Source organism: Thermothielavioides terrestris, chromosome 5 (assembly GCF_000226115.1).
Source record: "Thermothielavioides terrestris NRRL 8126 chromosome 5, complete sequence".
NCBI lineage: Eukaryota > Fungi > Ascomycota > Sordariomycetes > Sordariales > Chaetomiaceae > Thermothielavioides > Thermothielavioides terrestris.
Genome location: NC_016461.1, coordinates 710,876 through 724,055, shown reverse-complemented (window position 1 = coordinate 724,055; position 13,180 = coordinate 710,876). Strand labels below are relative to the sequence as shown.

Sequence of the window (13,180 nt, the reverse complement as noted above, 5' to 3'; positions counted from 1 at the left end):
ACAGGAGTCGAGCGCCTCCAGAGTCCGATGCTTTGTGATGCCCGGAGGAATGTTCGGCTTTCATTACACAGTGCAAGTCGCTTCCTGCTCAACCTAAGACAAATATACAGTTATACCTTAAACACTGTGAACACACCAACGGGATTTTGACTTCAGGATTACTGTGTGGTATTGTGTTGGTCCATGAAGGAACGAATCCCCTGATCCTTTTGGGAAATTCAGCGTCATTGCTTGGCAACACGGCGGCGCGGGTTGGGAACTTCCTGCGGCGTATTTAATCAGCAGCAAACAGCGCCAGCGCAACTTCAGCCGTTGGTCGACAGCTTAGAGAGGCCGGAAACTCCTCTCTTTTACACTGAAGTTCACGCGAATCGCTCACATCAACCACAATGGCTCCTCAGAATCGCCGGTTTGCCAACCACCCAGGCGCGAAAGAGGCGCCAGCCTCTGCGCTGGAATACCGCCAAGAGAAGGACAAGAACCCGGCCCTTCGCGGGCTGCCGCTCGTAGTCGCCTCAATTATGTGGGTGCTCCATCTCCTCCCATGCCCTCGAACCGATCCGAACAGGCCCTGACTCCCACCAGAGCCGAAAGCTCAGAATGGATCCGGAAACTGCTCTGGGCGAACGCCAACTTCGGCCAGCCCCGGCTCATCTCCGACCTCGAGGGCGTGCCGTGGCGGATCCATGTAAGTCCGACGCTTCGTTGCAGGACATGCTCTGAAACCGAAACTAAGACAAAACCCCCTCCTCCCTTCGGAGGAAAAAGCCCAACGTCATCCCCCTCGCTGACGACAGCGCCCCGGCAGCGGGCATGCTCGAGCTGGGGCCCGAGCTGCAGCAGCCGCAGCCCGCCGACCTCGCCGGCCGCTTCTACTCGGCAGCCGACTACCACGCGCTGTACAAGTCCGGGCAGGCGACGCCGCTGCAGGTGGCCGAGGCGCTGCTGCCGCTCATCCGCCGGGACGTGCAGGAGCAGTCCAAGTACGCGGTGGCCTGGACGCAGAGCAACGTGGACGAGGTGCTGGCTGCGGCACGGGCGTCGACGGAGCGGTGGGCGGCGGGCACGCCGCTGGGCATCTTGGACGGCGTGCCCTTCGGTGTGAAGGACGACGTCGACGTGAAGGGGTTCGTGTCGACGATGGGCATGAAGGTGGACAAGACGCAGGAGTACTTCAACAAGCCCGCGAAGGAGACGGCTTGGCCAGCGCGCCGGCTGGAAGAGGCCGGCGCAATCATGATGGGGAAGATGAACCAGCATGAGGTGGGCATGGGTAAGTACATTCAGTTGCCCATTGAGAAAGGTCATCCCAGCTGACGGGCGGGTTAGACACAACTGGCTGCAACGTAAGTGTCTCGCTGCGTTGTCTCAGATACCGGGAAGAAGCTAACATCCCGCCAAGCCGGCCACCGGAACGGCCACCAACTGGTACAACAAATCGTACTACACAGGCGGGTCGTCGGCAGGCGCAGGGTCCGCGCTCAGCGGCGGCCTTGTTCCCATCACCGTCGGGACAGACGCAGGTGAGTCCACCCCCCCCTTTCCGCTCCTCTGACCGCGGTGCGTCCTGACATCTTCCAGGCGGCAGCGTCCGGATCCCCACCGCCTTCTGCGGCGTCTACGGCCTCAAGCCGACCCACAACCGGACCTGCGGCATGAGCTCGTCCGTGTGCGTCGTAGGGCCCATGACCGCGACCGCGGCCGACCTGACGATCGCCTACCGGTTCATGGCGCAGCCCATCCCCGACGACCCGGCGCAGAACCTCTTCGCCGTGTCCACGCCGCCGGACCCTTCGGCGCCCAAATACCTCGGCATCTGCCGCGAGTGGGTGGCCACGGCGTCGCCCGACGTGCAGCGCATCTACGACGCGGCCGTGGCCCACCTGACCAGCCGGTGCGGCTACACCGCGGTCGACATCCGCCTGCCCTTCCTGCGCGAGGGGCAGATCGCGCACGCGGCGACGTGCCTGACGGAGGCGGCGGCGGACGCGCGCGGGCGCACGCGCAACCCGGCGCACTACCTGCGGCTGCTCAACCGGCCGAACCGCATCAACGTCGGCATCGGCGCGCAGACCCCCGCGGCCGACTACCTGCGCTACGGGCAGCTGCGCCAGGTGCTGATGCAGCACCTCGCCTTCCTGTTCGCCGCGCACCCGGGCCTGCTGGTGCTGACGCCCACGACGCCCATGGCCGGGTGGCCGCGCCACGCGGGCGACGACGCGTACGGGAGCAGCGACGGCAACCAGACGATCCGCAGCATGCGGTTCGTGTGGGTCGCCAACATGAGCGGCTGTCCCGCCGTGACGTGCCCGGCCGGGTATGTCGAGCCGGCGCAGGGCGAGGGGATGTTGCCGGTCGGGCTGATGGCTATGGCTGAGTGGGGGATGGAGGAGCAGCTTCTGGGGTTTGCGCGCGAGGTCGAGGGATACTTGAATGAGGCCTATCCGGGCGGGAGGCGGCGGCCGGAGGAGTGGGTGGATGTGATTGGGTTGGCGAAGGAGAAGGCGGCGAAGGACAATGCGGCGAAGCGGGGTTCAGAGTACCTGAGGTAGGAAGGAAGGGAAGGATATCCGGACAGAGGTAGGTATACTCCGCTTGTGATGCCATATCTATCCGTGAGGCAGTTCGAATTTACTCGAAAGTAGGATTGCTCAACCTGGGCAAATATGCGAACCTAATCCTACTAATTTCTTGCACTTATAGCCATGCAATGCAAGTATGCACATCTGCTCCTTCCGCGTGCGGTGCTCAGGGGCCAGCAGGTCAGCAAGTCAGTAATTACAGTGTTAAAAACAGTAACGTTAATGAGAGCAAGCTCGAAATAACCTAAGATTACTGAGTGCAGTGCACGGACGTCCAGCGAGCGTTGCATACCAACTGCGCAGAACCTCCGGCGCGCCGCAGAGCAACTTTCCTCAAAACCCTTTTCAACGCGCTGAACCACTCCTCCACCGACAACCGCAGCAACCATGGTGTACCGCTGGAGACTCTATCGCGATATCTGCTACCGGCTGTATGTGGAAGAGAACAAGTCGTTGGATGAGGTGATCCAGTATATGCGGGAGGAGCATAATTTCACCCCCAGGTATGTCGGTTCGGAATTATTCTGGCTCTTCTCCCTCGTCGTATCCGTACTCTAGTCGTCTCGGCACATTCACGCCGCCGGACTCAACCCGTAATGTGGCATTGTCGGAGCCGGCCCACCGTACCGATCGCAACGCTGCACTCCCTTTGCTTTACGGATGCTCTGTACTGCGTAGATCCTCAACAGCTCTGGTTGCTAACCATGGCGGTGCCTCCGCAGCCGACGCGCCTTTCAGACCGCCTTCTCGGGGTGGAAATTCCCGAACAAGCAGAACCCGCTGTACAAGAATGAGCAGTTCGTGGCCCGGGTGCGCGAACTGTGGGAGCGGAATGTCTCCCAGAAGGACATGGTCGCGATCCTCGTCAGCGAGGGCTACGAGGTTGGCGAGCGCGAGGTGGCGAGAGTTCGGGCCAGGCACGGCTGGAAGTTGCGGTCCTCCGTCAGCACATATGGAATGGTCAATCCCGCACGGCAACAGACTCAGGCCCCAGATGATGACGGAGCCGAGGGCGACGCAGCGCAGCACGACCGCGACAACGGCGTAAATGGGCTTGACAACGGACACGATCAGGGAAACGAGCCCCAGGGCGGCTATTACGATTATGGCGCCAGTGGCAGTGGCAGTGGCGGCGGCCTGTCGCCCGCTGATGCACAGGTCCAGGACGAGACGCTCGACGCGATGCGCGAGGCTCGCCGGGAATACAGGAAGCGGCTCTACGAAATCGAATCTCACGAGCGATGGTTGGCCAAGAAGCGGCGTCGGCACACTCGGCCGTACGGCGGTCTGCCGGCGGACCCGCCCGGGCCGCCTCGCTTCCCGTCCGAGACGACACTCACCGAGGCCAAGGACATCCTGCAGCTCGACGACAAAGCCTACAAGATGGTCCGCGAGAAGTTCCACTCCATCTGCGAGAACGCAGGCGTCTACAAGAAGACGCTCGCCGGGCCGGAGCGGTGGGAGGCGCTCAAGGACCAGCTGGTCCGCGAGAGTATGCACCTCCGCGCCGTGCTGTGGGACCCCGCCGACATGGAGAAGAAGAAGCTTGCTATCGAGATCATCGCGTGCGACGTGACCAAGAGGATGCGGGTCGTAGCAAACGGCATCAACACGACCGACGCCAAGGTCATCCTCGGGCTGAATCCGGACCAGGCGCGGACTATCCGCGCCCAGCTCTACAACATCCTGGCCCAGGAGAAGTTCACGTCCAAGTTCGAAGAAGGCGTGGAGTATTTCGAAACGCTCAAGCAGAGGTGGATCGCCAGCTCACCAGAGCTGAGTAGTGTCGTGGCGGCGGGGCCGGCGGATCCCGACCATGCGCGCAAGATGAGGGCGATCAACGCGCTTTGCCGCGAGACCACGAGGAGGTACCGAGACGCCGCACGTCGCATGGGCGGACCGCCACCGGTGCTACAGCCGCCCAAGCCGAAGCCTAGGAAGCGAAAGCCCAAGGCGCCCAAGCCGGACCGGAAGCAGTCGGCAGAGACCGCAGGCAATCAGGCCGCTCAGGCAGCCCCGACACCCGGCGCGGAGTCCGTTCTCGAAACGCCCGGGCCAACGGAACCAGCAGAGCCGGCACCATCAGCGGAGACGGCGCCACCAGCAGAGACGGCGCCGTTAACAGAGACGGCACCATCAGCAGAGACGGCACCACCCGCACCGCCCGCACCGCCCGCACCGCCCGCACCACCGGCTCAACCCCGTCGGCGGGGACGGCCCAAGGGCTCCCGCAACAAGCCAAAGCCATTGCCTCATCTCAGCTCTCGTCTAGTGCTGGCAGAGCCCGGGGAGCCGCAAACAGACCAGGAGATGGTAGATGCGCAACTCGGGGCCAACGCACCGGCCCATGCACCTGCCGCAGCCCAGACCCCACAGGCGAACGGGCAGCCCGGGCAAGGGCATGGCGCCGCGACACGGGAGCAGACGACGACAACAGCAGCACCGTCCAACGGTCCCATCGCCGTCTTTTTCCGGCTCAACTCGTCATCGATGGTCTTCTTCCGCTCGGCGCCGCGGCAGTGGATCTGCCCGCTCGAGTCGCGGACGATCGCCGCGCTGCGGAGCGCGGCCGTGCAGAAGACGCCCGGGGCGCTGTGCTACAAGATCGAGGGCATCGTCAAGGACGGCAAGGGCGGCGAGCTGCCGCTGCCGGTGAGCGATCAGGTCGAGCTGGACACGTACCTGCAGCACGTCGAGGGCCAGGGGGCGCCGACGTTCGAGATTCATGTCGTGCCTGGGGAATAGGGGGTGGAAGGCGGATGTCTGGCGGTCGGGAGGGGGAATTCGCTGATACTCAGAATTCTTAATTGCACTTTGCATGGGCCGCTTCGAGGTGATTGAAAAGGATAGGATGCATGATGATAAATCCCAAACCCTGGATCCATTCAACTTTGACATATGGTGATTGACTCTGCCTGATACAGTATTCGCTGCTACATGTGGATGCTCGGGGTAGGTCGAAAAGGATTGGCTCCCTATGTTCGCGTGCTTTGGCCCCGGAATGCCGTCTTCGGGGTCCGGGTGCCGGGAGTCCCGAGCTTCATTCAGCGGCCTCTGCGGGGCTCCACCCGGGAGCTGTCGACCTTTTTTCGCAGCTTCCCAACGGCCCGTTAGCAGCTCCACCTCCTAAAAACGTCGGCTCGACAACGCCGACGACGAACGATCGGAACCCCTCGGGCGGAACGACATGCGGCTCGGATAGCCCTTGCAGACCCGCCCGGATTCGACGCCAATTGACTCAGCGCACGCACCGAATTCGAGTCATGTCGCGGCTTGCGGGCAGGATGCCCAAAGGCCTGGGGCACCAGTCCTGGACGCCGCCCGCAGCTGCAGCAGCTCGCTGCCGACCATGCCTCGCCGCCTTGCGCGCCGTACCGGCGGCGCGCTATGCGTCGACTGAGCAGAGCAACAGCAACAACAGCAACAGGCCGCCGTCGAGTGGGCCCTCGTTCAAGGGCCAGTTGACGCAGAGCATCATGCAGCGCCTGGAGCGCGAGCGGGCCGACCTACAGCGCCTGGCCCGGGCCCAGGCCCAGGCCCGGACAGGGCGAAACTTTAGCTTCACCTTCAGTACGCACATAGACACTCACACACCGTGCAGCCCGCGGTCCTCTGGCACCTCCATGCGCACCCCCACGCACACGCTCTAACCTGCCCGCGCGACAGTGCTCTTCTTCGTCGGCTCCGCCTGCTGGTTCCTGGGCTACCAGTACCCGCGCGACGTGGACCCCAGCTCGACCCTGCCGCTGAACGCGACGCGGCCGCCCACGTACAAGCTCAACCCGGCCCACCTCGAGGCCGCGTGGGCCGACTTTGTCGAGATCGTCGGCCAGGAGAACGTCAGCACGGTCGATGACGACATCAAGCAGCACACCGTGTCCGAGTGGTCGTCGCACCAGCCCACGGACCCGGCGCAGAAGCCCTTCTGCGTCGTGTACCCGTCGACCACCGAGCAGGTCTCCGCGATCATGAAGATCTGCCACGTCCGGCGCATCCCCGTGGTCGGCTATAGCGGCGGCACCAGCCTCGAGGGCCACTACACGCCGACGCGCGGCGGCATCTGCATCGACTTCAGCCGCATGAACAAGGTGCTCGCGCTGCACAAGGAGGACCTCGACGTGGTGGTGCAGCCGGGCGTCGGCTGGGAGGAGCTCAACGAGCAGCTGGCGCAGCACAACCTCTTCTTCCCGCCGGACCCGGGGCCGGGCGCCCAGATCGGCGGCATGGTCGGCACCGGCTGCAGCGGCACCAACGCGTACCGCTACGGCACCATGCGCGAGTGGGTGCTGTCGCTGACCGTCGTGCTGGCCGACGGCACCGTCATCAAGACGCGCCAGCGCCCGCGCAAGAGCAGCGCCGGCTACGACCTGACCCGCCTCTTCATCGGCTCCGAGGGCACGCTGGGCCTGGTGACGGAGGCGACGCTCAAGCTGTGCGTCAAGCCGGCCGCCGCCTCCGTCGCCGTCGCGAGCTTCCCCTCGATCCGCAGCGCCGCCGACTGCGTCGCCCGCGTCGTCGCCGACGGCATCCCCGTCGCCGCCGTCGAGATCCTCGACGACGACCAGATGCGCTTTATCAACGCCCACGGCACCACATCCCGCCGCTGGCGCGAGGCGCCCACCATCTTCTTCAAGTTCACCGGCACCGCCGGCGGCGTCAAGGAGCAGATCGACATCGTGCGCCAGCTGGCCCGCCGCGCCGGCAGCCAGTCCTTCGACTTCGCCAAGGACGACGCCGAGCAGGCCGAGCTGTGGCAGGCCCGCAAGGTCGCCCTGTGGAGCACCATGGCCCAGCGCCGGCCCGGCGACCGCGTCTGGACCGGCGACGTCGCCGTGCCCATGAGCAGGCTGCCCGACATCATCGAGCAGACCAAGAAGGACTTCAAGACCTCGGGCCTGACCAGCTCGATCGTCGGGCACGTGGGCGACGGGAATTTCCACGGTGTGTTTTGATTCGGACTTGCTTCTCTGTTGGCTGCCAAGCTGACGTGTCTCTCTATAGTAATACTGCTGTACAGCGACGCCGAGCGCAAGCTGGCCGAGGACTGCGTCCACCGCATGGTGAAGCGCGCCGTGGAGCTGGAGGGCACCGTCACGGTGAGCACCCTTTGCCCCTCCCGGTATGGTATATGTCTTTGTCCCCCTTCTGCTAACTGCGCTTTTCCTCTAGGGTGAGCACGGTGTCGGCCTCGTCAAGCGGGACTACCTTCCCCACGAGCTGGGCGAGACAACCGTGGATGCCATGAGAAAGGTAATTACAGCATCCTGCTGCCGGATTGCTGCTACGAGCCCCGCTGACTCCTGTCCCAGATCAAAGCCGCCTTCGACCCGCTATGTCTGCTCAACTGCGACAAGGTCGTGCGCGTGCAGAAGCCGGCCCGCGGAGAAGTGGCCGAGTGGTGATGCAGCGGTTCTGTACTATACTGGGTACATATCGGGTACCTACCTCCCAGGTACCCTTGCCATCTGCGAGTATTTCAAACAGATGTCAAATCCTATACCCCATGCCCGGACGACGAGTGCCCAGTGACTATGATTGCTTACGTCTCTCGCCGATGTCTCGTACAGCACGGACCGACGGACTTCTTTGCATAGCCATGATATACAGGTTCTAGCCTGAGTTCGTCTCTAAAGTTCAATCATAGGGTATAACGTGAGCGAATAACAACAGGAATGCCAGCCTAACCATAAACAATCCCAGGTGCGTTCAAGCAAGCGCCTTCTAACCAACCATGCCAGCCACGCAAAGTGCAAAGAAAGCCCAGCAACGCCGCCCGTCATAACTCATGTCTCGAAACCACCCACAGCGCCCGCAGCAGCGCGAGCCCGCCGCCCTGCGTCTCCACCGTGCGCCCCCGCCCGCGAAGGTTCGGGTCGGATGCGCCGGCGGCGGCGCCCAGGACCTCCTGCTCCCCCCTCTTCCCCAGGTTATTGTCATCATTACCCGCGGCGGCCCTCCCCGCAGCAACCTGGCCGTGACGGCCGCCGGTGCCGCCCAAGGGCTTCTGGCCCTGCCCACCTGCGCCAGCACCAGCATCACCGCCGCCACTGCTTCTACCACCACTACCACTACCACTGCCACTACCACCGCCATCATCATGATCGTCGCTATGCTGATCCGCATCAGCAAGCTTCATCCACACCGCATCCCTCGGCACGCCCCAGTTCCGATAATCCACCACCTGGCCCCCCTCCTCCCTTCCCCCCTCCCGCTCCCACTCTCGCTCCCGCGCTAGCTCCTCCAAATACAAATCCAACGCCAGCGCCAGCGCCTCCCCGCGCCCCGCGTCGCCATCGTCGAGGCCATCGAGGCCATCGTAGTCGTGGTCGTGGTCGTAATGGTCGTGGTCCTGGCCGTGGTCCTGGCCGTGGTTCTGCGGCAGCAGCAGTCCCGCGGTCCACCACATGCCGAACAGCCCGCGCGCGTCGCGGGTCTGCAGCGCCGCGCGCGCGTTGTGCCGCAGCCAGGGGAGGTAGCGGCGGCAGGCGGTTGCGTGAAAATCTGGGGCTGGTTGTGCTGCTGCTGTTGCTGCTGTTGTTGCTGTTGCTGCTGCTGGGGCGGTGTTGGTGGTGTTGGTGGTGGCGGAGGAGGAGGAGGAGGAGGTGGTGGTGGTGGTGGCGGCGCTGGGACCGGCGCGCGGCCGCAGCGCGTCGGGCGCGCAAAACGCCGCAAAGTGGTGCATCCAGATGCCCTTGAACGTCTGCGCGTCCTGCGAGCAGGTGCCCGACGCGTCGCACGCCTCCTCGAGCACGCCCGCGCGGCCGAGTCCGCGCCACGGGGGCAGCCGCGGCGGGCGCGGGGGCTTCGTGCTAGTCGTCTTTTTCTGGTCCTTCTTCGTCTTTGTCTTCGTCGTCTGCTGTCTGAATCCGAAGCCAGGCCTGGGGCCGGAACCGGAACCGGAAGTGACGCGGGAGCCGGGGTCTGTGGTGAAATCAAACTCGAGAGCGTCCATCGGTGCGTCGCGCTCGAGATCCCACCCGGTGGCGCGCACGACGTTCTCGACCAGCGCGTGGCCCTCGCGCAGGAAGCGCGGCTCGCCGGTGGCACGGAACAGGCCCAGCAGGCCCGACAGGATGATGCCCTGGTTGTACGTGTAGACCATCTCGTCGCGGAGGTCGCAGCGTGTGCTGCCGTTGCGGCCCGAGATGTGGAAGCCGTCGGCGTAGAGGCCCTGCGCGTTGGTCATGTTGGACGCGGCCAGCCAGGCGTGGGCGTCGCGGGCCGCGCGGAGGAAGGCCGGGTCGTGCGGCTCGAGCGGCGTGCCGAAGCCGAAGGGCGACGGGTTGCTGTCGCCCGGAAAGTGCAAGTACATGCCGACGGAGGCGGAGATGAACAGCTGGTTGGTCACGGCGTTCTTGTACGGCATCAGCCCCGGGTTCCACAGCATGCCGCCGCCGCACAGCGTCGTGTCCCAGCCCTTGGCGGCCAGCTCCCAGAAGACCCTGGCGCGGTGGGCGAAGGCGGGCGTCCAGCCGCTGCCGTACCACGTCTCGCAGGCCCCGGGCAGAGTGCGCTGCAGCCCTACGGAGGCCATGCGGGAGGCGAGCCGGCCGTGCTCGTCGACGAACTGGATCGACTCGAGCCAGCCCAGCACGACCCAGAGCATGTCGTCGTAGGCCTGGTTGCGGATAGCGAAGGCGTCCTCGGCGAAGTAGTAGGCGATCACGTCGGCGAAGTAGCCCGATATGACCTCCGCCTTGCGGACCGCGCACTCGCCGGGCGGGTCGGGCAGGCTGAGCTCGAGGGCGTCCGAGATGACGCGCAGCGTGGCGGCCACGTGGGTGCTCGTAACAGCGCGCGTCCAGTCGATACCCTCGGGCCACGTCCCAACCCAGCGCTGGAAGTAGGCGTCCTGCAGGTCGCTCAAAGCCGTCAACATGTCGTGGAACACGCGGTCGTCCGAGAGCGGCGGGCGGTTGTCGTTGCCCCTGGCGCCATCTTTCGGTTTGAAAGGGAGGGAAGACCAAGGAGAGACGGCGGACACAGCCGTGGCCGCCGCAGCGACCACGGCCCACTCAACCAGCATGCTGCCGTGTATGTACGTAGATTGGTGAAAGAGTGGCCCTGAGTGCAAGGCAGAGCTGGCGTCCCGTTATCCGGTCTAGCTAGCTGACTATCAGCATGAGTTGTCTGAAAACGGGCTGACACTGACACAGCCAGGTGCCCAAAGAGGTATGAGTACGAACCGCAGGATCCAAAGAAAGGCGGATAATAATACCCATTACCAATGTCCAGTTGAACGGTTCGAGGTGTGGTGTCTGTAGGTTGAACTTTCAAAAAATGAAGGTCTCGCGAGACAGCCCAGGCAAGGCCGGAACAAAGAGAGACGGACCCGGGACGGCTTGCGGGTTGCTCAGTCTAGGACCAGGTCATGATGCCCTCCTTTTAAAAGAAACCTGGGGGATATAAGGTATCATCTGACTGTAAAGGGCGGGCGGCGTCTTCGCCCAGGCAGTGAGTGGGTGGTGACCAGCCCTGATGAGGAGGGCTGCTTCATCAACAGGGGAGGCAATGAGTGACCAAAAGAGACGCGTGAAAAGCAAGCGCAGAAAACAGAAGGCGCAGGAGGCTAGATCAGCCGCAAACAAAAACTCAAGGCATTTCTTCCTGGTATGGGACCCAGGTCCTGTGCCATGCAGGAAAGAGTGTGTGTGTGACGAGGAAGGAATCGTCGAAGTTGACTGGCCGAGGGGCTCATGCAGCAGGTGTTACACAGTTGTCGCTTCCAAACACCAGGCGAAAGTGGGTCCAAGTGCCTGCAACACACCCCAATTTGAACAACAGTAGCCAACAGTGGGCAACAGTGGGCAACTATCGCTATCGAATTTGAAGCTGTAGATACTGCAAAAAACGGCCTAAATAGCTATTTTCTAGTGTTTTTACGTGCTTATTGATGGCTCTACGGTTTATTCCAGCTTAGTTAGCTAGCGATCAATTGAATATTGAGCGTAATGCCGAATACTTACCCCTAAACCCCTGCTTCTTAGCTACCGACTTATTCTTAGGCGTTCAGTATGCTTTGATGGCTTACCGCTATCTTCTAGCCTTCTTAAAGCTATAGATGATGCCTTATTCGAAGGCACTGTATAGAATTCCATAGTATTGCGCCCTCTATACCTCCTAGCGTTGCCTAGCCTATTTAGCGACCTCCCAACTCTATCCTTAGGCGCCTAGGCGATCTACTATATATAATCCTTTGATCCTACCCTCTTTGTGCCCTAGTATAGTTCTCGATAGCGCTTTCGAAGCGTAGTTGTACGCCCTTATAATAGAGCAAGGCGCCTAAGCTATCTCGCTACAGTGCCTGCCTAGCTCCCGAACCTCCTAAACCTCCTAAGCCCCCTAAGCTTACCACTAGTATCGCTAGTCGGATCAAGATCATCTTACGCTATACCGCCAAAGCCCTAGCCAATATAACGTCTATTGGCAATAAGCGGATCAGGGTCGTCTTACACTATACCGCCAAAGCCGCTATATCCGAAGCTGCTACCGCCGAAGCCGCCGAAGTTACCACTGCCCTCGCTACTGTTATACGTGGATGGTCCTCGGTGACTATCTAGCGGTAAACGTATAAGGATAAGAAAGATCAATGCCTCTTAGCCTCGTTAGCCGATAAGGCGGCACTCCTAAATACTAGTATATATTACAAAAGTATATTGATATAGTCTACTATTCTATAAAGGGGTTATAGACGAGGTTCCTCTTTTAAGGGAACGCTCGTCACCTCTGACTATAGTACAGTTATAGATACCCTTGCTATAGTTGTATATAATAAGTGCCTAGAAATAAGAAGAAAAGATAGCGTTCTTACCATTATTATAGAACTTAATATAGGATAAGAGAGTATATAGAAAGAAAAGAAAACTAGTTTATATTATACCCTATATAGGATTTCTATATCTATTATCCTAGTCTATAGCAAAGTCCTCTATTATAATATATTTGTTTATTTATTCTACTTGTCGAGATTGACTATACTATTACTAGTATAAGGGTCGTCTCTTCTAGCTTTAGATACCTTTGCTACTACTCTATACTTAGTGGAAGTAGGCGCCTTCTTAAGCTTCTTAGGAGGATATATTGGCGTCTTATACGTCTTGTTGTCAATAGTTACTTTACAATTGGCGCTTAGTAGCAGTGACTTTAGCTGTTTTAGCTTCTAACGTTGAGTAGGGGCTTTTATTATACTAGCTTTATAACGTCTTGACTAGTATCGTCGATGCAATTGGCGGCGCTGCTTTGGCGATAGGTGCCTTAATGGGCGTTTTCTACGTAGTTGGCTATATAGTCTTAATAGAATATATAGTCGTTATAGTTGTAGTATAGCTAACCTTAGGCGCTACCTCTTAGTGTCTAACGGTTTAGATGGCTATAGTGGCCTACTTTATAACGTATACTTTGGCGGCAGTTATATCTATTGCAATAGTTTAGAACTTAATAGCTGAAAGGTAGCGCTCAATGTCCTATATACGCTACGTCAATCCTATATAGACGATGTTATATATATTCACTGCTACTCGAATAGTAGTATCGATCTCCTTTTAGAGTACGTTATCTATATAATAGAGTTCCATTATAGTCTTGTTATAGGCTAGCTA

General features: G+C 60.6%; 4 protein-coding genes across 4 annotated transcripts; 3 read left to right on the top strand and 1 right to left on the bottom strand.

The window, feature by feature from the left end:
- Positions 1 to 389: 389 nt before the first annotated feature.
- On the top strand, positions 390 to 2,685 carry THITE_2096993 (uncharacterized protein; the record flags this gene model as incomplete). The annotated part of the gene is made up of 6 exons (XM_003656272.1): positions 390 to 523; positions 586 to 688; positions 769 to 1,273; positions 1,330 to 1,346; positions 1,403 to 1,523; positions 1,582 to 2,685. 6 exons carry the CDS (start codon positions 390 to 392, stop codon positions 2,550 to 2,552), a joined length of 1,851 nt encoding a protein of 616 aa, XP_003656320.1. The 3' UTR covers positions 2,553 to 2,685.
- Positions 2,686 to 2,871: 186 nt separating this feature from the next.
- On the top strand, positions 2,872 to 5,547 carry THITE_2120758 (uncharacterized protein). Its single transcript, XM_003656271.1, has 2 exons — positions 2,872 to 3,085; positions 3,305 to 5,547. The coding sequence occupies exons 1-2, from the start codon at positions 2,970 to 2,972 to the stop codon at positions 5,325 to 5,327; spliced, it is 2,139 nt and encodes a 712-aa protein (XP_003656319.1). The 5' UTR covers positions 2,872 to 2,969; the 3' UTR covers positions 5,328 to 5,547.
- Positions 5,548 to 6,028: 481 nt separating this feature from the next.
- Positions 6,029 to 8,078, top strand: THITE_2069500 (uncharacterized protein). The gene is made up of 5 exons (XM_003656270.1): positions 6,029 to 6,152; positions 6,249 to 7,523; positions 7,584 to 7,678; positions 7,752 to 7,832; positions 7,892 to 8,078. Exons 1-5 carry the CDS (start codon positions 6,059 to 6,061, stop codon positions 7,982 to 7,984), a joined length of 1,638 nt encoding a protein of 545 aa, XP_003656318.1. The 5' UTR covers positions 6,029 to 6,058; the 3' UTR covers positions 7,985 to 8,078.
- Positions 8,079 to 8,234: 156 nt separating this feature from the next.
- Positions 8,235 to 10,876, bottom strand: THITE_2120753 (glycoside hydrolase family 76 protein). The gene is made up of 2 exons (XM_003656269.1): positions 10,769 to 10,876; positions 8,235 to 10,683 (listed from the first exon to the last, which is right to left on the bottom strand). Exon 2 carries the CDS (start codon positions 10,606 to 10,608, stop codon positions 8,359 to 8,361), a length of 2,250 nt encoding a protein of 749 aa, XP_003656317.1. The 5' UTR covers positions 10,609 to 10,683; positions 10,769 to 10,876; the 3' UTR covers positions 8,235 to 8,358.
- Between the last annotated feature and the right edge of the window lie 2,304 nt (positions 10,877 to 13,180).